General features: G+C 39.2%; 1 protein-coding gene across 5 annotated transcripts in view; it reads right to left on the reverse strand.

Moving 5' to 3' along the window:
* sbf1 (SET binding factor 1) overlaps window positions 1-21,925 on the reverse strand; it is an 85,601-nt gene extending 63,676 nt beyond the window's left edge. For all 5 annotated transcript variants that reach the window (XM_042511534.2, XM_042511532.2, XM_088072760.1 and 2 more), the window contains exon 1: window positions 21,713-21,925. In XM_042511534.2, coding sequence (XP_042367468.1) covers window positions 21,713-21,767 — 55 coding nt within the window. In that variant the 5' untranslated portion in view covers window positions 21,768-21,925. The remainder of the gene's footprint in view (window positions 1-21,712) is intronic.
* Window positions 21,926-25,869: the final 3,944 nt, after the last annotated feature.

Below are 25,869 nucleotides of genomic sequence, written 5' to 3' on the forward strand. Positions count from 1 at the left end.
CTGTAGCTCCATATCATGTGAAACTCTCAGCCAGCCCACTTTAGATGGTCCAATCAAATACGAAAGATTTAGTTTAATGCCTCTTGTGACTGTATAGCTCTAAAATATTCTGTTTCACTGGAAAATATATCACAGTATTTCGGTTTCACATACACTTTAAATTCCTTGCCTGAGATTTTGGGAAATGCCTCTGCACTTGGATAAGGACTTGTAGCTTGCGGTCTGAAAATTTCAGTTTCTCTCTCTGTCATTGTTTTGCCCATTGTGTTCTTGGCACAAAGGCAACATTTATACTTTGCCACATGGATTATTGCATTTAGGCGCAAAAAAAGGGGGAAAATTGCACTCAGCTGCAATACTTTATGGACGTGTTTGTTTGTTATGTCGTTAGTGCAAATCTTCGGGGAATCGGACCTAGGAACAGGGCAAATAGTGGTTGCAAGTGATGCGCAATTCATGGTGTGTGAGTCCGCCCGTCAGTGTTTACTGAGTTGTTCAAGTCTCAAAATCATCCATTATTTTCAAGCTGATCTTTCAAACAATTTCTGAAGCACAAACAAGGGAAATTTCTTTGTGTATTGTTTCTTGCATGAGGCCCAATGACTCAAGCTTCAAGGTAACCACACCTGGACTGCAATGACAGCAGCAGAATCTGACTAAAATCTCTCGTGATATGGGCCCCCTCGAGTCACACCTGCTGCTTTCCAGTCAGTTCCAGTTGAATGAATCGAGACTTGGCAAAGCTCCAGTAGGTTGTGTGCAAAGGAGCCGCCATGTACAGCGGTGGCGCACAGATGTATCACACTAAATAATTGTGCTTTTAGTTCCAAATACTTGTATTTCCTTCAGGTTGAAATTGAGAAGTTGTGACATTTTTACTCATGTTTTATTCAACAAACCCTGCATCTCATCTTTAATTGAGCACTTGTAGTGCGGGCTAAAGAGGTCACACACAAATCGTCATCAAACACTTCATTTCACTTAGACCTCCCACTGCTTTAGAACAAAGTCATGATGTTTATATTCAAAGCCGTGAGTGCAGATATTTAAACACAATTAAAGTAATTTTCCTTTAACCACAATCAAACAGCCCAGGATGAAGAGGCACAAATGGATCTGGCAAACTTCCACACTGGGTGTGTTTAAGCAGCAGGTGAAAAAAGTTAGAGCTCAGCAAAGAGTGCTGCTGTTCAGTCAGTAGTGGGCAGTCTGCAGGCACATCTGCACATGATGACGTAAGAACAGTCCACTATCAGTCCGCTGTGTGAGAGGAATGTCAAACAAGTGGAGTGGCCTTGCAGGTATGTGACATGCAGCTAGGAGCTTTAATAACAACAGAACACTAACTAGAAGGCTATTGGTTTCATTTTGAGACACGATCATTATCTCTATGCTGTTGAATCTTACACACCACAGTTCTAGGTTTTGGACAATTTCATTCTGGCACCAAATGAATTAGAACATTTCCTCCAAACTCAAACAAAGAATATGACCATGAACTCTACATGTAGGTTGTTCTCAGTCACTCCAGGTATTCAAGACAATGACAACAATAAATGCACATCTTGAATTCTGCACGATCTTGCAATTTTGTCCAATTACTGCAAATTTACTGCAAATTTGACAATTTAAGTAGATCTCTTTTCAGTAGAACTGCCTGCAGCATATTGATCTGTTCACCCCCTCCTCGCCTCTCTCTTTCTCTTTTTCTCTCTCTCTCTCTCTGTTTATCATGACACTACTGCTGCACTGGGGACGGTCACACACAGTGACCGGGATAACTGTTTGCATCACACAGCTAACGTTACCTGCGTAGTAATGACTGGGTTAAGCCATCTCTGTGTTGATATGAGCAGCACCACAACACAAACACATGATGTGCATGTAACTCTAACAATGCATTATATCATGATATGCATGATGTGTAACTGTAATTCAATGTGTCAACTGATACTTTTTTTCACACATCTTTTCTCCCACATAGAATTGTTTTTGCAATAACCTTAATTTTTTTATGTCTGCATCACCTAATAAAACAAAATAAAATTACATTAATTAATTAAAAAAATAAAATAAAATTCTCCTGGTCGGCTTTTCTATGCACGTCTTGCTTTAACAATGAAAATTAAGTGCTACTGACTGTGCTTTCTCACAGAACTGTGCTAACTGACATGCATAGGACTGTTCTCTCATTATAAAAGCTGATGCAAAAACTGTACGTCACACAACCACACTCATAATAACATCTCCTCATTTCCAACAAAAAGCATGACAAAAAAAAGTACTAAAAAAGAACAGTGACCACAAGGCACACTACCTCAAAGCCATGGCCACCAACCTGATTTAACACCCCTGAAGCACTTTATAAGAATAAAACACTCTGGTATGAAATTAGTATGTGCTGTAAGGCTCCTGCACTGTATTGTTGTATTACTTGTTATTTTTACAACCTCATGAATTGGAAGGAGTATAACAGCAGCTGTGTGTTGGCAGCGTGAGCAACACAATCAGCAAGTCACAATCAGTGCATTCAGTTCCTACAGTGCTGAGCAACCAAAGAGACCCAATCAATGTGCAGACTGTCAACAGGCTTTTGGACCACCGCTGAACTCTCTCTCTGAGCAGCCAGTAACAGCCAAATCAGGCTTCCATGCTTCCTGCTTTACCAACCAAAGTCATTTTGTTTCATACACAATAGTTCAGCCTGGCTATTTTAAAACGCTCTAGGAACTGATTGTAGGCATTCAGAGTGGTTCGAAACTGGAAAGCTTTCAAAGTCCATTTGTTAAAGTCTATGAAAAGAGATCTGTTCACTATTTAATTTATGCTAAATACAGTACATAGAGCCTGACGTCATTTTCTTTCCACAATGAGACTGCATTAGACAGCATACAGTTAGCTAAAGCAAGACAACAATGTGCAATAATAGAGGAATATATCCAACGATAGATTTCATATATATATATATATATATATATATATATATATATATATATATATATGTATATATGTGTGTGTGTGTGTATGTATATATATATATATATATATATATATATATATATATATATATATATATATATATACATACATAATATCAGTTAGAATGAAACTTAAAGGAATGAATGCAGAAATTTTTTTTTGGTTGGACAAACGCTTTAGTGCTATAATTGAAACTTAAAAACTTTTTTTAAGTATGTGTATTAAGGCTGCCTTTTAAAAATAACTAAAACAAGGGTGAGACTCTCTGTCTGGTTTTAATTTTTATCAGTACTGTAGATAAGCAAATGTACACATTATGTTTACTGTCACTTTTCGTGCCACAGTTTACCATGGTATACAGCTGCAACCATACTGCAGACCAATAGCGTAAATACAATCAGAGCCTCATGCCAGCTGCAATCAACCAGGTGGCCCACAGTATGAACCTCAAGCAGGCTGCTTCCTCGAAATAACACACATTAAGATAACACAGCTGAATAAAGGTTACAGAAAAAAAAACATAATCTGGTAGGGAGAGAGAGAGAGAAAGAGAGAGAAAGAAAGAGAGAGAGAGGCAGGCCTGAAGAGGATGAAAGGCGGGAGCAGGGGAGGAAATATGGGTCAAACATAGTGGTTGTGTGTTTGTGTGTGTGAGCATGTGTGTGTCAGAGCTGGCGGTGACTCCTCATACAGATGACTACTCGCAGTGATACTCTGTGACACAGGATGGAAGGAGACCGCCTGGGTCATGTGATCACTGAATGATGGCAGTCAGAGCTGAAATGTGTGTGTGTGTGTGTGTGTGTGTGTGTGTGTGTGTCTCTGTGTCTGTGTCTGTGTGTCTGTCATGCTCTTGGTGTTCAACCAGACCACAGCTTCTCGTTTGCAGGCTTCCAAACCACAATGACACGACATCGGGTGGTTTCCACAGCGACTGCAGCAGTCGGGACAAAAGAGCACTGAGCCTTGTGCGTTTTCATGCGTCTTTGTGTGCAGACTTGGAGTACAAAACAAGGAATACAGTTTGGACTGAAGTAAGCTCACTCCTGCAGAAGGCTCTTTGAGACAAAGTTTACTTATTACTAATGAAACAATATTTTACTGATGCATTGTGTGGCTGGTATGCACTTCTTCTACTTATTCACAAGCTCTGTGGCCATTTAAAGACACACTCTTTTATAAGCAGATCATTGCTGCAACAAAAATGTACGATATAATACTGAAAATATCATGCTTGCATAAAAGACAACTAATGTCCATGTATCATTGTTAAATCTCATGCAGAGTTTGCAGAAACAGAACTACAGTGCATTTTATATAGGACTGGGTGACATTAAAAACATTGCAATATTTTAAAGGTACAGTTAGGTCCAAAAGTATTTGGACAATGACAGAGTTTTTATAATTTGCCTTTGTACACCATCACAATGGAGTTTAAATAAAGCAATGGAGTTGTAATGAAAGTGTAGACTTTTAGCTTTATTTTGAGATGTTTCACAAAAATATGGTATTTACTATGTCAAGTCTAAGTCATTTGTAGCAGAATACCATTATTTTCAAGGAATCAAAGATATGAGGATATGAGAAGTGATGGACAAGAAGTTAATCGGTCAGCTGTGTTCCATTACCCCGTTCCCTCAGAACACATGAAGCACATAAAAGGTCTGGAGTTGATATTCGGTAGTGTTTTGGCATTTGGCAACAGTTTGACTATAGCTATACTCTGGATACTCTGGAGATGGTAGACGTATCATTGTCAAAATCTACAGTCAAGAGACACCTTCATGAATATAAATGCAGAGGATTTACAACAAGGTGTAAACTAATGGTACCATTCAAGAACAGGAAAGCCAGATTAGACTTTGCCAGAAAACATCTAAAAAAGCCTCAAATGTTCTGGAATCAGATTCTTTGGACAAATGAAACCAAAATAAACTTATATCAGGATGATGGGAAGAGAAAAGTATGGAGAAGGAAAGAAGAAGCTCATGATCCAAAGCACACCACATCATGTGTCAAACATGGTGGAGGCAATGTCATAGCATGGGCCTGTATGGCTGCCAATGGAACAGGCTCACTAGTGTTCATTGATGATGTGACTGCTGGTAGAAGTAGCGAGATAAATTCTGAGTTATATAGGCCTAAACTCTCTGCTTATATTCAACCAAATGCTAGAAAACTAATAGGGCGGTGCTTCAACGTGCAGATGGATAATGACCCTAAACATACAGCAAAAGCAACTCAAGATTTTTTTGAAGGCAAAAAAAAGACTATTCTCCAATTACCAAGTAGGTCACCTGACCTCAACCAAATAGAGCGTGCTTTCCAGTTACCAAAAACAAAACTGAAGGCAGAAAGACCCACAAACAAACAGCAACTGAAGATGGCTGCAGTGAAGGCCTGGCAAAGCATCTCCAGGGAGGAAACTACAAACTACAAGTTTGGTGATGACTATGGGCTATAAAATTCAATTTTGATAAAATATTGTTATAATAAAGTTAAAAAGTGCTGTTGTAGTTAAATAAATCTAAGCAGAACTCCTGGTGCTCTTATTTTGAAGCACCCATCTTGTCTTGGGCTGGAAGTGTTGATGGTTTTGTTTTAAAGTTGAAGCATTGGGTCAACAGTTAGTTGGTGTGGTGCCTTTGAATGTGAGGATTTAATCGCTGTGTGAGCTGGAAACAAATTAAGAGCTCTACATATATTAACAATATTTGTAAATTGCAGTAGTGCTTCATGGTTAGAAAATGTGACTTAAGATTCACTATCAGATCTCTGCAGATGCAAAAACAGTCAACTACTCACACTATTGTTACACTTGTTTAAAGTTAAACTTTTACTTTGGCACCATTAAACATGAAGATTTACAGAGGAATTATGGGTTCAAAACTTCCAGATGATCTGCATAACTTTTGAAGAGTTATGTGATGCAATAAAAGATCTTGTTGTGCCTGCTGCATCATGAGGGAGCCAGTTCCTACTGACAAGCACGTAGCCATAGCATCATGTGACCTAGAAAAGCCAAACAACTGTTTCCATTGCACTTTTGCCAAATATAGCTCTTTCGATTTGTCTGAAATACCACCTGATGGGAGTTTTTTCTAAATTGATGATATCTGCAATTTCAATTTGGGCAATTTGAGGGTTAATAGAAAGCGGCCTAATTTGAACCCGATGTTTGCGATATCGTCATTTCATCCGTCAGATGGGGAACAAGCCCCACATTTAGTGTATTCAATACATCGCTCACCCTTACTTCAGTCGTTCTAAATCTCGTGCACCGTTTGCAGCAACATAACAACAGTACACAGCATGTTAAGAGGGATCAGAGTGTTCATGAGAGAAGCTGCTATCACTGCATCACTTTTACCAACAACACTATCTGCACTGAGTTAAGATAACATCTCCAGAAACATCCACAGAGATGAAGTCAAAACACACAAAACTATGACATCATGATATTAAGGCTGAATGCCGCACCCTCTGACAGTGCTCCCTCAGCTATTGTCCACCCAGTTTGCTCATGCACACACAAATGCACGGGCACTCTCTTTCTGATACACACAAATGCAGGACAGTGTTGTTGAGTAATGCAAAGAAGTGTGAGTCACTCTGATTAAAAGCAGCACCTCCAGAATCAGGGCCCCTCATGGGGTCAGAGGCAACACACTGATCAGCACATCAATAAGTAACACCTGACATTTAGAGCTGTCTAAATTTGGTGTCAGATGACCGTAAAGACGATAATCCTGCATAAATAAATGAGCTAGTCCGTGCTGAACACCCGACTGAGCAAAGCTGCCATTTAGGAACCAAACAGAGGGTGAAAAAAACCTCTCTCTGGCAAGCGCTGTCGCCCTGGAGACAATGTGGGACGTTTTCTTTGTGCAAAAGCTCTTCAGCAAACTCACATCCTTCCTGCAAAACTAATGCTGTCCACCACCCGAACATCCAAACAAAAACGGAGGCTTTCCAAGAGGGGAAATGGCCTCAGAGGGACACAGCAGCTAGAGAGACTGAACTTATTTCAGCTGTAGGTAGCAGACTGCTTCAGAGCGATGACTGATAACATGAGTTTTATTTCCTCTCACTTCTCATTTCGCCTCCGCAGCTACAGGTGGCCGTCTGCAAGTGTGCTCTGCTTCAGCCTGAGCCACCACACTGACTGTTGGAGCAGGGAAACCTGCCAGCGCTCACACAACACAGGCCATCTACTTTGCACTCACTCCGGGCAGTGTCTTAGACTAAAGAACATCCAGGATAATGCTTCCACTAAAACACAAACACACCTCGGCTTGTTTAGTGATTCATATCCTGCTCCTAAATCTCTACACTAGTTTGAATTATTTTGAAATTGCAGACCACAAAGCAAGTTGCAATAATTGATTTCACTTGCAAAGTCTACTGAAGTGAACTGGGGATGCCAAGAGTAATTCAGAATAATTATGACAACAATCTGGCAGAATAATAATGTCAATTTAGCAATTCCCGAGCCAGCGTCTGCAGTAACACTTGCTAACACAGGACTTAAAGACTGGCCCATAATGAAAAGACTTCAAATTTTAACAGATGTTGAAAATGTGCGAGGCCCCACACATCGGGCCATGTAATGATAAACAGTTCTGTTCCTATTGTGTGTGAAGAGCAAAAATTTGGCAAAACAGCACACCACACACTAAGAGATTCCATTCAAGAACAACCAGAGTCTCCAATTCTCAAAACCAGAAGTCTTGTAAATCCTTTGCGATTAAAAGTGACGCCAGAGTAAAAAACAATTTGGACAATGGGCAGGAAAAATTAGCTGTTAGTTTGTGCACTACTTTTAACAGAAAATTCATGAAGAAAAAAATGAATTAATATGGATGTAGTCGCGGACAATGTGAACATGGACTGTATATGTTAGAATTCGAGCAAATGGAGAGTAATCTTTGAGTTAAATCTCATTTTAACATTACATTAAATCTCTATGAAACCTGGAGTATCACCAGCGATCTTCAGGGTTCCCCCCACAATACGTCATAGATATTCTATGTGTTTAAAATCTGCAAACTCTTGAACAGATCCCGTGATTTAACTCTTAACATACCTCACAATTAGGGATGGGGATTGTTGATTTTTATTGATGTAGATACCATTGTCGAGACTCCTCAGCGAAAGAAATGATTTTGCAACATGAATTGCATTTTGACTCCTCCTCATCTTTTGCTTTGGTAAAATGTAGCCAAACTGTAGAGCTCTTCTCACGTTCAGCCATCAGATTTCCTCTTCGCTTGGTTTGATACCTTTCGGCTGGCAGCTGAATTGTATTCAAAAACTTTATTGGACAATTGATGTATGCAGACCAGTGATTGGATTAAATGACGTGACTGAATGTAATGCTATATTGCCAGATCCACGAGATTCGATAGCAGTATCGATAAGGTCAAACTTTATTGATTTTCAGAAACGAGTCCTCAACAGAACTGGGTTTTGATCCCGATCCCTACTCACACCACAGGATAATCTGGCAAGATGATCTTTAGAACCATCAAAAACCCCGGGGCTATGCTGGTTATTTTTGATAGGAGGTAATCAGGTCCAAAATTGGCTACATTTTCCGGTAATATGTACCTGGGATTAGTCAACTGAAATATTTTTTTAGGTGAGATACGTCACAGGACAAAGAAGTAAAGGCCAGGTGATCAGTGGTAGTTAGACGGCTGTTTGCTCTGAGATCTGTCTTCTCTTCAGTCGGGATTTAACTATACATCAATCTAGACTGATATACCAAATCATGATCAATGATTCATTATCACTGATTTAAAGTTGTATGATGTAAAAATGTAAAGAATTTTTTAGAAATCAACATGTTTCAATTATTTTATATTTGCAATTTCAATTCGTGCAATTTGAGGGCATATGGACACCTGCCTACTGAGGTAAAGTCGCCTTTTTATATTTACATCCACGTCACGTTTGAGAATATAACAGTAAGATAATTTATGAATCAGCGGAGAATGAACATGTGTAATTTATCAAGCGGCAACAACAAGTGTATTTTCGTGAGTGGAAATAACGAGGTCAGATCTCTTAAAGTTATTAAAATCAAGCTTTTTCTAAAGTAAGTGTTGCCTTGAGAAATATCCAACAAGCTGAGAAAAAAAGATCAAGTGGAGGTCAGGGACACATTGCAAGTCAGCTTTTATGAGGTAAGCATGTTTGGCAGTATGTAAAGAGAGAGACCAGAATATAACATTGAGGCTGGTCTGACTTCCAAGAGTGATGGGGCATGAGTGACATAAATCAGGGGCAGTGTGTTGGACTCATCAGTGGGTGACTGTCACATGATGAGGAAGGCACATGGCCTGCATGCTGACATGATGCTGTCACGGATAAAGTTCAGTCCAGTGGCACTTAAAGGAGCGTGTATTCACTGTGCACAAACAGCCTCAAGATGTCAAGAGGACGTCATTAAATCGTCCCTCTGTACTTGTAGCATCAGGATTCCGAGGAGGACAGTCACAGTTGACCAGAGGATATCAGTTGTCTTAATAAACCCAGGAAATCACCACAGACACAATGACATACAGGAAATATGGTCTTAATGCAAGCAGCTCCTTAGACGCAAACAAGACTTCCGTGTGCTACCCCAGAATACTGCAACAGGAAACACGATAGCTGTGGGCTAACGTACTCAATCACAACTTATCTTCTGCCGCGCAGACCTTTGTCTGTCCTCAGCAGCATTACTTTACATCCCTCTATAATCACTTCAACCAAACACTCTTCTTTCCTCATTTATCACCTCTACTATATTATAGGGCCAGATTTTATTGAGTTGCAAAATAACCCCAAAAATCTTTCTCCTACCACAGCACGTACGCACATGGCCCGGAAATTACATCTCGTTACCTTGGCAACTGATAGCCGAGAGACAGACGCGTGCATGATGTCTCATAACCAAACAGGAACCAGACCAAGTGACTACAAACCAACGGGGGCAGACAGCTAGGTTCAGAAGCTCACTGACTTTATCTGGCCTGTTTAAACCTTTTTAATACTTTGAAACCTGAGCAAACGGTAGAAAGTTACGAGTTGTAAAATCATTATCTGAAATTTAGCACAACAAAAAACAAAAATGGTTCAAGTTGACAAACAGAAAGATAGAAAAATAGGCAGGCAGACAGACATAAAAAAACGTTGACAAAAATTGTTAATATAGCTTGTTGTTTTTTTTTATATATATTTTTCCCTTTTTACAAAATATTAACTTAATATAATTTCTCTCTCTGTCTCTCTTTTCAAAAACGAATTTTCAGGTCATTTTCTTGTTCGTTTTTTCTTTAATATGTTGCAAATTGTGGGTAATCTCTTGCAAAATTGCCCCTTGCCTTTTTAGCCATGTTTTCAAAGGATATCAAACCAATTTGCTCAGGTTTCAAAGGTTAAAATGCTTGTGTTAATTCCTTTCATCTCTCCTCAACACAAAAGGAGCAAAATGCAACACACATAATTAACCCATAAAAGCGCATTTCTGTGCTATCTGTGGTTGCTGAATTTACTGGCAATGATCACTTAAATTGGGTATATCACTGATATCACTTATCCGTCAAAATGCGCCTGCAGTTCCTTACACAGCATATTACAATGGCTGGCGGTTTTTAAGAGACAGTGCTTGGGTCTCATGTTGCCTCAAAAGCTTTTTAATGCAGCGGAGGGGCGGGTGATATGTCGATTGTACTCTTAGTAGAAAATGACTGTATCGCAAACATAAAGTGTAAATTGCCGTCATTTTGTTTAAGCCACCAGCGTGAGACTGGCTTTGTCATTTCCTCTCTCTCATTCCGGTGGTTACCTTCTGATTTATAACAACATTTCAGTTACATTTAAACAGTATTTTCATTAACTTTAATGTAACAGCACTTTAACTTTATTGTAAAAGTATTTTCGTTAAATTTAATGGAACAGCACTTGATTTACCTATGTTATACCAATACCCAATTTAACTTCTCATTACTTTAGGTAACTTTATTTAACAGTACACTGTTTACCTTTATTATAACAGTACTTAATTTAACTTTGCTGGAAAAGTATTTTAACAAACTTTATTGTAACAGTAAATAACTTACCTTCACTGTAACAGTATTTTCATTAACTTTAGTGTAATAGTACTGAATTTACCTATATTATAACATCACTTAATTCAACTTCATATTAACAGTATTTTTGTTAACTTTAGTATAACAGTACTTTTACCTTTATTAAAACATTACTTAATTTATCTTCAATGTAACAGTACTTTAGTTAACTTTATTGTAACAGTACTCTATTTACCGTCATTAAACCCGTTCCTTATTTACCTTTATTATAACAGTACTCTAATTACCTTTATGATATCAGTACTTCATTTAATTTTATTGCAACAGCAGATTAATTCAAAGATACGTTTTTTGAACATTACGCTCATGCCCTTCAGACATGGCTCAATCTCCAATCTCCATAATTTGTCAATTAAGACAGACAATAGCTGTCTATATGTCAACAACTGACAGATTTAAAACAGATTTTGCTATCAGCATCTTAAATAATGTTCGTCATGTGCATGCGAGATGCTTAAAGTGTTTTCCTGAATGTACAGTTGTAAGATTTATTAAAATAGTAGTGGTCGATGAATATTCTGATTTTGCAATGTTATTTCATCTTTACCTCGTTTGCCCCACATAGCCATGGGAATGAAAACATTTTAAAAACATAGATGTGAAATAAGAAGAATCTCCCCATATTATTACCACACAACCACAGTCATTTTATTTGTTCTACTTGTTTTTATTTTATACTAATGCACGATTTCCCTGCCCCTGTTTTTTGTTTTATGACTGGTTTTTATGTGCATGTGTTCCAGTATGATTAAATTTTTTAAAGCACTGCTGAGAGGGGCAGTCACAATTTCATTGTATTTGTGATATAATAACAATAAAGGCTTCTTATCTTATCTTACTTGATTCACAGTGTTTGGTGGTGTTTTTAAACTTTTATTCAACCAAAATGTAACGTGCTCTTCATAGGACAGAACAAGATGTACATTTAATCTCACTTTGTGCTTATTTAACCTTGTGCTGCTGCAGCCTTTCCATTAGTAATAACAGCATGTTCTGAGTTGTGCTGCCTCGAAGTATTTATAGAAATGTTACTCACTCAAAACTAGTATTACTGCAATTGTGACATTTACGTAGTGTAAACCTGACTCGGGCTCAATTTCAGACATGTGACCAGCATGTATAAGTGCCATTAAATGCAAGTGTACTTGCATGTCTGAACATGCTTTAGAGTGGAGCTCACATGAGCACGAGCCTTTGAGTGATGCAATGATGAAACGGTACCCTGTGTATACAACAAAGTCTGCATTTTTAAGTTATTAGCAGAGACCCTCAAACAGCATGATGTAATATTTTGGTCATATTTCCGAGTCTTTGCCACCGGGAGTCAAATCTAAAGCCCTTTGCTTCACCTTTAATCTGAGTAACCTTTAAACAGCACAGACCTCTTTCGAGGGGGAGGGGAGAGCAGCAGACGTGGCATTAATACAGCACAGTGACAGAGACATCAAACCAGGTCTGGACCCATAACACTCCTTTAATCTGTATAGTCGATCTAATCACCGGCAAGATTACAGCGAGCACAGTGGACGTCTGGGAGGCAGATTTCCTTCTTTTCTGAACGACAGATATGATCTTGAGGTTGTCCTTATAAAGATGAGGCTTAATCCTTTACCATCAGTCACTCACTTTGGTGTTTCTGATGCATTTATTTAGCATCACAGAGATATTAACTGGAAAATGAGGGGCTGTTGATATTTGTAACAATGCCAATCAATAAAAATCCAGCCTTGGATATGCTTAGATAAGGAGAGTACTTTCTCAAAAACTATCTTATATTGTTGTTATTTCGACATATATTATATGTATTATACATATTATTATATATATTTTTTTTGATTAATCGATTAATCTCTAGATTTTTTTTAATTGATCTAACTATTATTTTTTTATTACTCTATAAATATAACAATGAATTTACAAAAAATAGCCCAGTCTTAACTGGTAATCTGTATTTTACAGTCTGATATAAAGTCTCTCCAAAAAAAAATTAATGCAAGAGCTTGTTCCACTCAAGTAAAAGGAATGTAGTGCAATCTACAGTTAGCAATCCAACAGCAAAATAAATAAAACAATGTAAAATTCAAGTCACTTTTACAGTAACAAACCTCAAATCCAACAGTCCAACAAAATATCTTATAGTAAAATTAGTGCAATTTTAATAGCACTATAACTTTTCTCTAACAAAAATAATTATAACTAGTACAATCTTTCTGCATCAGAATAGTCCAGCCTTAACTGGGCCTTCAGGCATACCGCTGCCTGCTGATATGAGTGATGTATTTTCATATTTATAAGCACATATTCCTCTATTAAGTTATACAAGCTCCTGCACAGCTGACAACCCTGTCCTGTAAATGTTTCAAAATAAAATGCATTGTATCAGCAACTGATGGCATTCTGTCAACAGAGACACAGTCAGATAGCTTTTGTTTTGAAAGGGAAGCAAGGAAGTTGAGGTAAAACAAACATCTTTGTATTTCCACACCTCTGTGACACAGCGACTTTAAACTACGGTATAAAATGGTATAGAGTCAACAAACACGAGTAAAACAAGAGACGCGCCACCGTTTCTATAGATGTGCTGCAGCTGACACGCAGCTCAGACGCACCTGACAATGTCTAATGGAGGTAAAAATATAAAGATTTGAAATTCCAAGATTATGAGTCAAATTGCACTTTCAAAAAAGAGCGCAAACACTTCATTTATGAAATAAATCAATCATGAATCATGATGCACACATCTGACAATATTATCTCTAATGAATGAGGAAAAAATGGCAATAATATTGCATGTGCAAGGGTTTACCCCATGCATACACAGTCTAAAGTGTGACACAAACAGGGTGTTGCAGTGATGTGGTTACAAACCAGCCACACAGCCAACTCTGCTAATCCTAACAACCCCCTATCTTCAAATCAAAACTGCTCCGGACATGCTGGAATCACCCCTCAGGGACTTAAACGATTGCTCCCTCGAGCACCAATAGGCTGACTTTGAGCAGCACTGACTCAGCCTTTGTACTGAGAGGGGACAGAGACATTCTCTGAATTCCAGGGAAACCATCAAAGCGCCAAGGAGCAGGGCATCCCTAATGCCCCCTTACACACACACACGTCCTGTGTGGCTGTAAATACCAAAACAATGTGAATATTAACCATTCAAAACCAGAGCAAAATCTGTGTCAAAAACACAGGGAAGGCAAGAAACAACTTAAGAAGACATTATCCAAAAACTAGTATGAAATTAGTAAAAAAAAGTATGAGGATTACCTGAATGCAAGAATCAAATAAAATAAAAAACGAGAAAAATAAAAAAACAAAAAAAATTACAAGGAAATTACCACAAAAAAACTGCTTGAAATTTATAATTTTGAAAAAGAAAATATATATATAATATTTTCTGATAATTATAGCTCTCTCGACATTTTTACTAGCTTTTTTAAAAGTCATTTCCCAAATGTAATTTCTTGAAATTTATGGGACATTTCTTTGCCTTTTTCCCCAAGTTTTTATAAGAAATCAACTAATGAAACTAACTTAAAACTTATGAAAGGTATCTGAGTGCAGCACAAGAAAGTGATGCTGATCCTGGTTTCAAGGGGTTAAAAGGCACCTTTGTTGAAGCCCCTAAGAACAGGAAATATGCTGCTAATTGCCCTGAATCTTTAAATGTCTAAATGCAGAGTGAAAGACCAAGCCCTCTGTTGCCCTGCAGGCTGCAGATCACATTTACTTAGCAACACACACACACACACACACACACACACACACACACACACACACACACACACACACACAAAAAAAGCCTTGAATTACAATTTGAGTATAAAGTGTATGACAGGAGAATCCCTGTCTGCAGGCCATGTGTAAGTAACACAACATGTGTACAAATCTGCATCCCTACCCCCAGCATAAGCGCGCGCGCACACACACACACACACACACACACACACACACACACACACACACACACACAAACACAAACACACACATGCATGTATCTGTGTAACAGGAATGAGGGAATGAGGGCAGCGTTGGGGCCCTGGGGCCACTGTCTTCCTCATGAATAACAAGCTTTCAGCACAGCGGACAGACTGCTGTAATACAGCCACACAAAAACACACACACACACACACACACACACACACACACACAGTCGGACAAGAGCAAAGTCACAACAGTGATACACTGGAGGTTCCCCCCTGACCACAGCACAATGACAGCTGTCTATAAATGCTGCAAACATGTTTCCTGTTCTTTTAATTGCATAATTATGATTTATAAGATTATTTTTTTAGCTTTACTGCTATAATAAAGCTGATGTGTACCTGCCTTTATGAGCTGCTAACACCAAAATGACTACCTCAGTTTGGTGCCAGAGGAGTACTGATGTCCTGTGGAGGTCTAAATGCTGGTTTACTGAAATAAAAAAGTTTGTTTTGTCTGAAGAACTGCTCAGACTCAAAGCGACTGCATATAAGCACAAAAGGTGCCGCTGCTATCTTCACCCAAGAAATATTAGCATCAAGATTTGTCACAAACTGGTCAAAATGCGACAATCCCTCACCACATCCTGCAGCCCACAGTGGGGCAAACGTTGCCGTGGTAACGCAGCAAACACACAGAGACAGCCACAATCATTCAGGCGGCCATGTGAATGGCAGACTGGAAAGGAGCTCACGCCAACACACACACACACACACACACACAAGCGTCAGTGCGCCGCAGCCACGACCCAGCGTCACTCTGTCCCCCTATGAAAGGCAGATTGTGAGGGTCTATTTCTGGAGGGCCTGAAAGGCTGCGGCCCTGCTCGGGAGCGATGGAGGAAGTGGCTGCCCGCAGGCAGGCACTGCTGGCAGCATCACACACTCTCCTCTCTCCTCCACTCACTTCATCCTGCTTTCAATCTGAGAGGTTTCTATTTCCCCTCGGAGCCTTATGCAGCCTCATGCAGAGCCTTGCTTGCATTCACACTCGGCTGAGTGCACCTGTGAGCGCAACATGAATTAGTCACAGCTTTGACACAATAATGGAAATCCCTATTCAACACTGCAGCATCTCAATTAAATACTTTATGAATGTTCAATAGTTTTACCAGAGTTATTCGGACGCCGGACAGCTTGGTGGCCTGGGGATTTGAGGTTCTATCTAAGACTGGGTAACAGAAATGGAAAATGACCCTGTACCAAGTAGCATCTAAACTTTTGCAGTCAAACAATACCTGAATTTAACTGTTTTTGTACCTAGAAAAAAATATGGCCATTTGTTTTGTTTTGCTCGCAGCCGATCACTGCAAGCATTCTTCGATTGGTGACGTGTGATTGGCCCACTGCAGCAGCAGCTATAACCCATACAGTCTGTGGTGTGGCGGAGTTGAGCGTGGTGTATCTGATGTAGTTGGAGTCAAGTTATAGTTAAATAATTTAGACTGATTTTTTTCACATATGAAATTAATTTGAAATGTTATAATACTGGGCAGTGTTTCCCACAGAATGAGAGTGTATTTGTGGCTATAGCTGATGACAACAACAGCAAACTTTTCTTTTCTTTTAAATCCAGATGTGTCACTTTAAATGATTCTGTGCCCCCTCTCTTAATTCAGAGGATTTGCAGGTCGAGCTCTCTTTATTTCCTCAGCAGCAATATGTAAATTTCAGGGTGGATAACTGATTTATCCATTTGTTCAAACCTCAAGTTTCACTTCACAGCACCTGACGATCTTCTGCTCCATCTGTGCCCAGAGTGTTGTACAATAAACAACTGAAAAGTATATGTATTCCAATACCACTCCTAATGAATGATCCAGCTCCAATAATAAAATATCTATTTGTGACAGCAGATGTTTTTAGTTGTGGCGGGCTGCCGCATTTAAATGAATGTGTGGGAAACCCTGCTAAAGTCAATATGATACATGAGTTTCAGTATAGATACCAACATAATTGTTTGTCTATACCTTACTCTGTATCTAACTCTGCAGGTGTTTCAACAAGCCTAAATTTCTACATGTTAAATGTAACTTAAACACAAGCGGCCATACAAAAGATTTGCCCAGATAGAAAAGTCTAAAATTGGGCATAATATAAAAGACAGTTTTCAGTATGTTGCATTACTGAGGTTTGATAGCCAGCCCTTACTGAACTGAACAGAAATATCACTGTCAGTCAGTCCGGTGTCACCTCATTATTTAAAATCATAGGCAACACTGGAGATAAAACCGGTGTCAGAAGTGAAATATGAAACTATTTTGCTTACAGAGCCACCATAACTGATACAAAGCTGTCCCAGCTAACAGTCACAGCACACTGCTTGATGGCTTTTGTTTGATATCACAGCACCCTTACACCACACATCATGACCACACTGTATCGCAGCAACAGAGACAACCTGAGATTTGTAAACAAAACAGCCCGCATGCACGCTCAGTCTGCCCTGGGTGCTCCTCTTTGTGTCCTCACTGGCCTCTGATGTTGTGAATGGTGCTAGCTTGACTGCGAGCTGTAGGAGTTTGTGTATGTGTGTGTACAAGAGGCCGGGCCTCAGTGGACGATGTGTGTGCCTGAGCTGTCACTCCAGCCTAAAAACAACCATTCTGTTTAGAGCTGCTGCTGCTGCTGTAATGACCAACACTCTCAAACTGCAGCGCCGGAGGCACACAGATGGCGCTACAATAGAGCCTGTATGTTAGCATCTGCGTGTGTGTTTGTGTGAATGCAGCATGTGTCTCTTCACTGTCTTGAATGAGACCGCCTCGCACAGTCGCAAACACAACGCCCCTTTCCTGGTTTTCAGACACGCAGAGGGAGACAATCTGGATTCTCGATCTAAACACAAGTCTCCCTCAGGTCCTCTCGCCAGTTTCCTGTTTGAGCGTCAGAATTCATATGCATTTAGCTGCTGAGGACTCTGCGCTGTGGAGGAACTGCTGTCAAAACACTGTGACATGCTGTGCAGTTTCTCACGAGACCCTTGCTAGGAGGACCACACCCCAGCAACTATGGTCCCTTCATAACCAAAGAGTAGCCATCTTGGCTCTAAGTAACATTCACTGATCGTATAGCCTCTAGGTTGAGCACAATGTGACACCTGACACTTCAGAGACAAATGTAGACAGTGAATGGGAGATTCAAGGCTCTTCCCTCCAGATTAGACAAGCCAAACTGTCACTGTGTTTTAACAAGGAACAAGAGCTGCTTCTAAAAATCAGAAGAAAAAGTGGGCAAGAAACAGTTCTGCCTGCAGCATGTTCCTGTTTGTAAACACCCACAAGGTTTCTGCTGGTGACAGCGCTTGGAAAGGCAGATGAGCAGTGATGATGTCAGCCCTGAAAACCTGTCAGTGCCCACGCTTGCGAAACATTCCACTGACTGAGTGACAACCAGCAACCAGACACACACACACACACACACACACACACACACACGCACACACACGCACACACACGCACACACACAGGATGTATGAAATATTTAAACACAAGAGGAAACTCCACCGTGCTTCAGAATTCCTGGTATTCTTATGATCGAGGACTGTTCTTTCTCGATTCACAGCCAAGTGTTTTGTTTTGGTTTTTTTACATTCATTTAGTGCCAACAGCATTATGACTGGAAAGGATTTAATTACAATGAAAAACTATTGTACAAACGTATAAAAATTTGGCGTCAGACTCTAAATTCAGTCTCAACACTTTGTAACTTTACTGTGGAAGCCTGGTGATAAAGACTGTACAGAAGCATATTGATCCAACTGCAGAGGATGCACTTAGGAAGTTAAAGTGATGGTTCAGATTTTTTTTGAAGTGGGGTTGTATGAGCTATGAAACCCTTTGAAATCTAAGCAAATTGACCAGATTATAAAAAAAAACATGGGAAGAAGTTATATGTTACAAAAAAATTACCTGAAATTTAACACAATAAAGACAAGAAAAATATTTAAATTAAAAAAAACAAATAAAAATAAAAAAGTCAATAATAATAATAATAATAATAATGAACAACCAATAAAACAACATGATAACATAAATCACGTAAATAAAAAGTAATAAATAAATATTAAGATAAAACAGATGATAGTAATCATAATAATAATAACAAATGTAATTCCTGAACATTTTCCCTATCTTTTATTATTAATATCCTCTCTCTCACCAATTTTTTGGTCATTTGTGGGACATTTCTTGCAAAATTGCTCATTACCTTTTTAGACATGTTTTCAAAAGAAATAAAATCAGTTTGGTCAGATTTCAGAGGTTTAAATGCATGTGAAAAGCGTGTGAACACAGTACAAGAAAACTGATCTCAAAGGGTTTACCAAAGTCAGTGTATTACCTACAGTAGATGTCAGTCTGCACGCCCCCACTTTGAATTAGCAGGCTGGAGTCTGACATGAAAGCTAAGCCACATACTGCTGTGGATGCGGACCAGCAATAAAATTTATTCTAGCCACCTAAAAAAACATCTGACTTCAAAAGATCAATATCATTTTAAGTGTACACTATATTGAGATTATTTTCACCTCTTTTATCTTTTCGTTCAGACAGCCTGGTTTGATGAGGAAGCTGTTAACTTCTTGCTAGTGCTTCTGGGGAGATATTTGTCCCCAGACTTTGATGCGTAGTGAGTGCTCTTGACTGTCGCAGTACTCTTTGGTAGAGGCTGCAGCGGATGCAATGCAGCAGCACAGAGAAAGAGACACTTTGACTCATAGATAGCTCTCTTTTAATGCAAATTGTAATACTTGTGAATTGTATTTTGTCTCCCTTTGTATCTCTGTCTGCAACTTTGTAGTCCTGGCCAGGTCTCCCTTAAAAAGAGAATCTTAATCTCAATGGGACCACCCCAGTTAAATAAATGTTAAATAAATAAACAAACTTGATATGGAAAAAATGGTCAAATATTCATATTCAACACCCAAATCTTAATCGACCAACATAATAATAAGTAGGTACAGCCCTACTTAAATATGTTTTGCTGCTGACCCCTCCACAGCAGTATGTTCTTTGGCTTCCTTTTCGGACTCCAGCCTGATTCTTCAAACTGGGGGTGTGCCGACTAACATCTACTGCATGCATAACACTGGAAAAGTACCTCATACAACTCCACTGCAAGAAATCTGAACTATCCCTTTAACTGCAGAGGATAGGAAGTTAATGATGATTGCCAGAGCATCATAAAATGATGGCAATGATGATGAGAATCACCTCAATGAGGCTATCAGAGATGAAAAACACAGTCCCTCCACCTAGAAACCTTTTGTAAACACTGAAGCAGCAGTGGTGGGGCAACGCCAACAATCATCATCGCCCTTAAGTGTTTGGTTTTACAAGCCATGGGAGCCTTGATCCATTAAAGCCACTGTGGCTTTAATGTCTGGTTCCCAGATGCTTTTTTACAGGCGTGTTCTGCTCTGCATTGCATCCAGGCTGGGTAGAACAGGAAGGAGAGTTTCTGCAGCGTTTGCAGTGTCCACGTTATAACATCCTGCATTCAACACCCCCCATCCCCACCCCAAAACACAAAAAAACCCTACAAGATGCAATAAGTGCAATCAGAAAATTGATGTAGGTTGCTCCAGCATCATCAAGTTAAAAGCCCTGGCTGCTTTTAGCTGCACAGGGCTTGTCATGTTACAATTTGCCTCTCCTGAATAAGTCATAGGCAAAAATCCACTCTGAATAAAAGACTGTAGCACGTTACGAGCTGCATGCTTCCACTGGATAGGCGGGTTGAATATTTCATGATTAAACGGGCCATTATACTGCACGGATCTAGGCCAAGGCTCCGGCTAAAGGGAGGGAAGGGGGGGCTCAGATAACGGTCCAAACCCCGTCCCAACAACACAAGGGAACAGAGCTCCGGTCCGAGGGGGCTCAGGGAGGGGCAAAGCCATCTGGGTTAATCCACACAAAACACAGACAAAGAAAACAATCCGCAATTCCGCAGAGGAGAAGCATCGATTTCCAGTTTAAAAATCACGCTTTAGGTAAAGTGCAAGCGGAAATCAGCAGGGTTTTCATGCTCCGGCTGCCCCATTACCTACTCAGGACCCTGCAGCCACAACACTAACGACTCACTGTCCAAAAAATTATGCCTTTAAAATGCTACCTTTAAATGACGACTGTTGCACTAGTATAATTTGTAAATGACGACAGAGAAAGATGCAGGGTGAATAAATCCGTCTTAGGTCACAGCCGACCAAGCAGCCAGCCAGCCCCCCTCAGAGCTAGCCCGGCTAACGTTAGCTCCTACCAGATAAAGTTAGCTTAAGTTTGCTGTCAACAGAGTAACACTGTTTGTTTGGCTAACTTTAAATCACACCTGGAAGTTAAGCACTGCACTAGAGTTGTGCATTCAATGTGTTTTCCCCACAGAAATGCTGGACACCAGCTGACAGGCTGGCATTTAAGCACACTAATCCGGTGAGGCCTGCGCAGCCTCGGCCCAAAATTGTAAGCTAACCGCCAGCCGACTGCACTTATCGTCAGCTTGTTGTGAGTGTCTGCCCGGCCCGTCCCCGCCTCCCTCCCCGCCTCCTATTTACCCACAGCTAATAATACGCCGTTGAAGCTAGCAGAACAGGCTAACTCAAGTACCCACCTCGCTTGTCGAGGTCGTAGCCGACCACCACGTAGTAGTCGGCGAGCCTGGCCATCTTTGGAGCTCACGGCGACAAGCCTTTCTCGCTAAATCCTCTTCGCTTTTTGCCGTCAATTGTCCATTTACGTCCTACCGGCGATAGACACATCACGGGCGACAGTAGCATCCTTCCAGCTGCACCCCGCCGCCATACTGTCAGTGTGCCGTGCCCTGACAGCCGCGAGTCTGCGCACTCAGGGACCTCCAGGGAGGGGCTACTCGACAGGAATGTCCCATGTGAGAAGCCAAACCAGCTCAGGGGCCAAAAGTCTGACCAAAACCTATAATAAACCCAACAGTACCGTGACCGTCTCTAGAGGGGTGAGAGGTGGTGGTGATTCTGGTAGCCCTAAAACTAAAAAATAAATTCAGTGCTTTATTTTAAAACGGTCATCCCAGAGCAGAATCAGGCTATTTCTGGGGGCCCCGAATTGCCCCAGATTTTTAGTACAGAAGATACTGTTGAAAACAAAATAATGTATTTTTTTCCAATACACACACACACACACACACACATACATCTATATATATATATATATATATATATATATATATATATATGGCTTGAATGTATTCATGCACTAATGCCCTCTGTGCTAATGCCCAGGCTATATGTGTGTGTGTGTGTGTGTGTGTGTGTCTGTTTGTGCCTAATTCTAAAAAGATAATATGTCTGTCTATACTATATGTTATACTTATACGCAACTTAAATATACTTAGTTACATTCCACCAATGTTAACATGAATACATGCCTACATGTTACTATTTTTCCCAACTCTGGTATATCTTTTTTTTTAATATAGCAGTTGCAAATATTTTTAAGGGTAAATAATGTGCCAGAGTGCATTTTAAAAAGCAGCAAAATAACGCTTGTTCATCAAAAACATCTTCCCCCTGCGACCTCCTTACAAAGGTGCAGGCTGAGCCCCCAATGTCTTTAAATCCTAGAGACGCCCCTGCTCACTGTGCTTTAAAGAAGGGACTCCTTATCTAACAGTATGTGCTGGTTGTTCAGTATTTGGTTGAAACTGTGTGATTGTTTGGGGAAGAATATTGTGCTGATTTTGTAGGGGTGGCGTGTTTGAATAAATGAATGAATGAATACTCTTTATTGTCTTTTTACTCAGGTACAATCAAATTTCGCAAGGCTTCTCTCAGCGTAGATAAAATAAAAACAAATAAACAAATAAAAGCATAAAAGACTGCAAGTTTTAGAATGCTGACATTATCTATCTCTGCTTTTCAACCTGCACATCAAAAACTTTTAAAAACTGTGAAAGCCTCGTGTTTATTGAAATCAGCTGCACAAGAATGACATTTAAGATGATGTGTCCCAGTCATAAACTGATCTGAGTGCAGTTGTTATTGACGTGGCCAGGAAGAGATGTGGTTGGGTGTTGGTGTGTAAAAGTTCAGCTGTAATATATTCTCTTTGTGTCGTAGCCAGGACTTTAATGAACGATCCAGCTCTAATGTGATGTAGCTCTGCTAGCTTGGGAGTTAGTCAACTGAGGGAAATGTTGGGAACATGTAGTCATTTAACTCATTGAAACCCTCTTTCAAAAACACAGGGAGGGGGCAATGAGCAACTTAAGAGGATATGACCCCAAAATAAGCAAAAAAAAAAATACTGAAATAAAATAAAACAACATTTTAAAAAAGTTCAAAATTTACCAGAACATTGGCAAAAAAAAAGATAGCAGAAAGTAAATAAAAAAAGGAAATTACAACAAAAAATGGGCTTAAAAATTCTGAAGAATTCTGCAAGCAGCCAAAGACAAGATGATCCAAAAATCTGCAAGAAATTACTTTAGAAAAAAATAAAATTACTTAATAATTATTTAAAAATGAGAGTTGTAATGTGATTTTAAATCTATAATTATGAGAATTATACATAGAGTTTTTCCTTAGACAATTTTCCCTAGCTTTTGAAAAGTATTTTTCTAAATCTACCACTTTCTTGTAATCTGTGTAACATATATTACCAAGTTGCTATTCACTTTTTTCTGGTGAAATCGCACCAGTGTGCTTAAGGTAGAAAGGTTTAACCCTTTGAAACCTGGACCGGCATCAGTTTGTGGTGTTACCTTTGGATGCCTTTCAGAGTTTAAATCCAGGCAAATTGGTTTGATTTCTTTTAAAAAGAAAAAGGCAATGAGCAACTTGTCAAGAGATTGGCATGAAAATTGCATTCAAATTAGGAAAGTCTGAAAATGGACTGAAAATTTGTAAAATAAGTGAATAAAAAAACAAAATAAAATTCAAAATGACAGAGAAGAGAAAAAAATATAATTTAACTATAATTATATATTTAATGATAATTAGATTTACATTTTAGCACTTTTTTGCCACCAATTTCATTGGGTTTTTTTTAAACATTTTTCTTTTGTTTTTTTTTTCATGTGCTAATTTTCAGGTAAGTCTTTTGTAACTTTCTGAAAAGTTGGGGTAATTTTCAAATTTTTTAAAGAGATTTAGTCATATTGCTCAGGTTTCAAGGGGTTAAATAATTGTGAAAAGGCATCCGTAAGCAACACAAGAAAAGGAATGTTGCTCCAGGTTTCAAAGGGTTAAAGGCACATACAGTTCAAAATTAAAATTCAGCCATTAATTTAGAATTCAGTCTTAAGCTTTATACATAACCACTGTGCCAAACCACTTTAGTTAATGAAACATCCTTTTACAGCTTCCAGAAGCATAAAATGTCAATGAGATAGATTTCACCTTGGTCATCATTTATCCAAGCTTCTGCGGCCAAACTTTTTCCAAAACTCCAATATCCATCACTTTTATATCCGATATTTCCCCCCCACTGACCAACCTCAGAGCACCAAGCCGGAAAATATAGCAAACGTAAAAAATGTTGAACTTGAAACACTTGAAACATGCTAAGTAAGCCTGCAGAAAACCTTGGCATGATGTTATAGTGTCACTTATGCAGATAACATGTGAGTGGGACATGAGGAAGACCTGATGTCACACATCCGCACGGCCCGTCCTTGGCTGTCAGTAGCCTCGAGAGAATTCTGACACTTCCTGTGCTGTGACCTTTGACCCCATAGCGCTTATCACTCTCTGCTTGAAAACAATCCGGAGTATGAGATGTCACATTTTTCTTTAAGAGCTTTGTTTTCCTATCACTCAGTAACAACTTCTTTTCTCACACAGTTATCGGAGAGTTGGAGGACAGCGCTGCTCTGTTATAAGCACGGCCTCTGACAACCTGAGCTACAGGAGATAAACTCAGACCGGTTTGTGGGTACTATTTTCAGGGTGTCACACTTCGGTCACCGCTGTGGTTTGGATTCTTACAGTTGACATTTACTGTACTGAAACCTTGAACCACACTTGACAAGTTGCCAGAGAGACAGACAGCAGGAGAAACAGACAGACAGACAAAGACAAGAGTGGACTCCCCATCTAGCAGGAAACGTTCCCACAACATTGGCTAACGTTACCAACAAGTTGCATTAAAGAAAACATTCTAATCTAATGTTCAAAAAATGTTTTAAGGATGTTTATAATTTCAAATTATGTTCCTGTAAGGTTATAAGCTGACAAAGACGTAACATTACAACTGCAACATTCTGAGGCTGTTTTGGTGACAGATCATAGAATGTTCTTTTATAAAATGTTTCCCCAATGTTACATAAGAACAAAGGAAGAACATTTTCAAAGCACCATTCAGAACATGTCAGTGAGGGCTGAGATTATAGACCTTTTTTAAAAATGAAAATGTAATGTTATGTGATATGTTAACAAACTGAAAAAAAAACATTTTTTGATGTTTAAAGAGAATGTTACCCTAGATTTAAAAAGAATGTTCTGGGAACTAAAAGAAAACTGAAAACGTTACTAAAACATTGCATTGGTTGTTTTGCACCATTCTCAGAAGGATTTTAGAACCAAAGATTGCGGCAAACAGTCCTTAAGGGTTTTTATCTCAAGTCATTGTCTATAAAATGTCAGAAAATAGTGTGAAAACAACAGTTACAATGCTTAAAAGCAGATGACTTTTAAACAAAACTAAAGACATTTACACTACAAATTGCTGTAGAAAAGGCATAGATTTGTACATAAATTTTTAAAATTTACAAAACACAAAACTTAAAGCTCA

Source organism: Plectropomus leopardus, chromosome 22 (genome assembly GCF_026936395.1).
Source record: "Plectropomus leopardus strain MGB_pleo_1.0 chromosome 22, ASM2693639v1, whole genome shotgun sequence".
In the NCBI taxonomy this organism is placed as follows: domain Eukaryota; kingdom Metazoa; phylum Chordata; class Actinopteri; order Perciformes; family Serranidae; genus Plectropomus; species Plectropomus leopardus.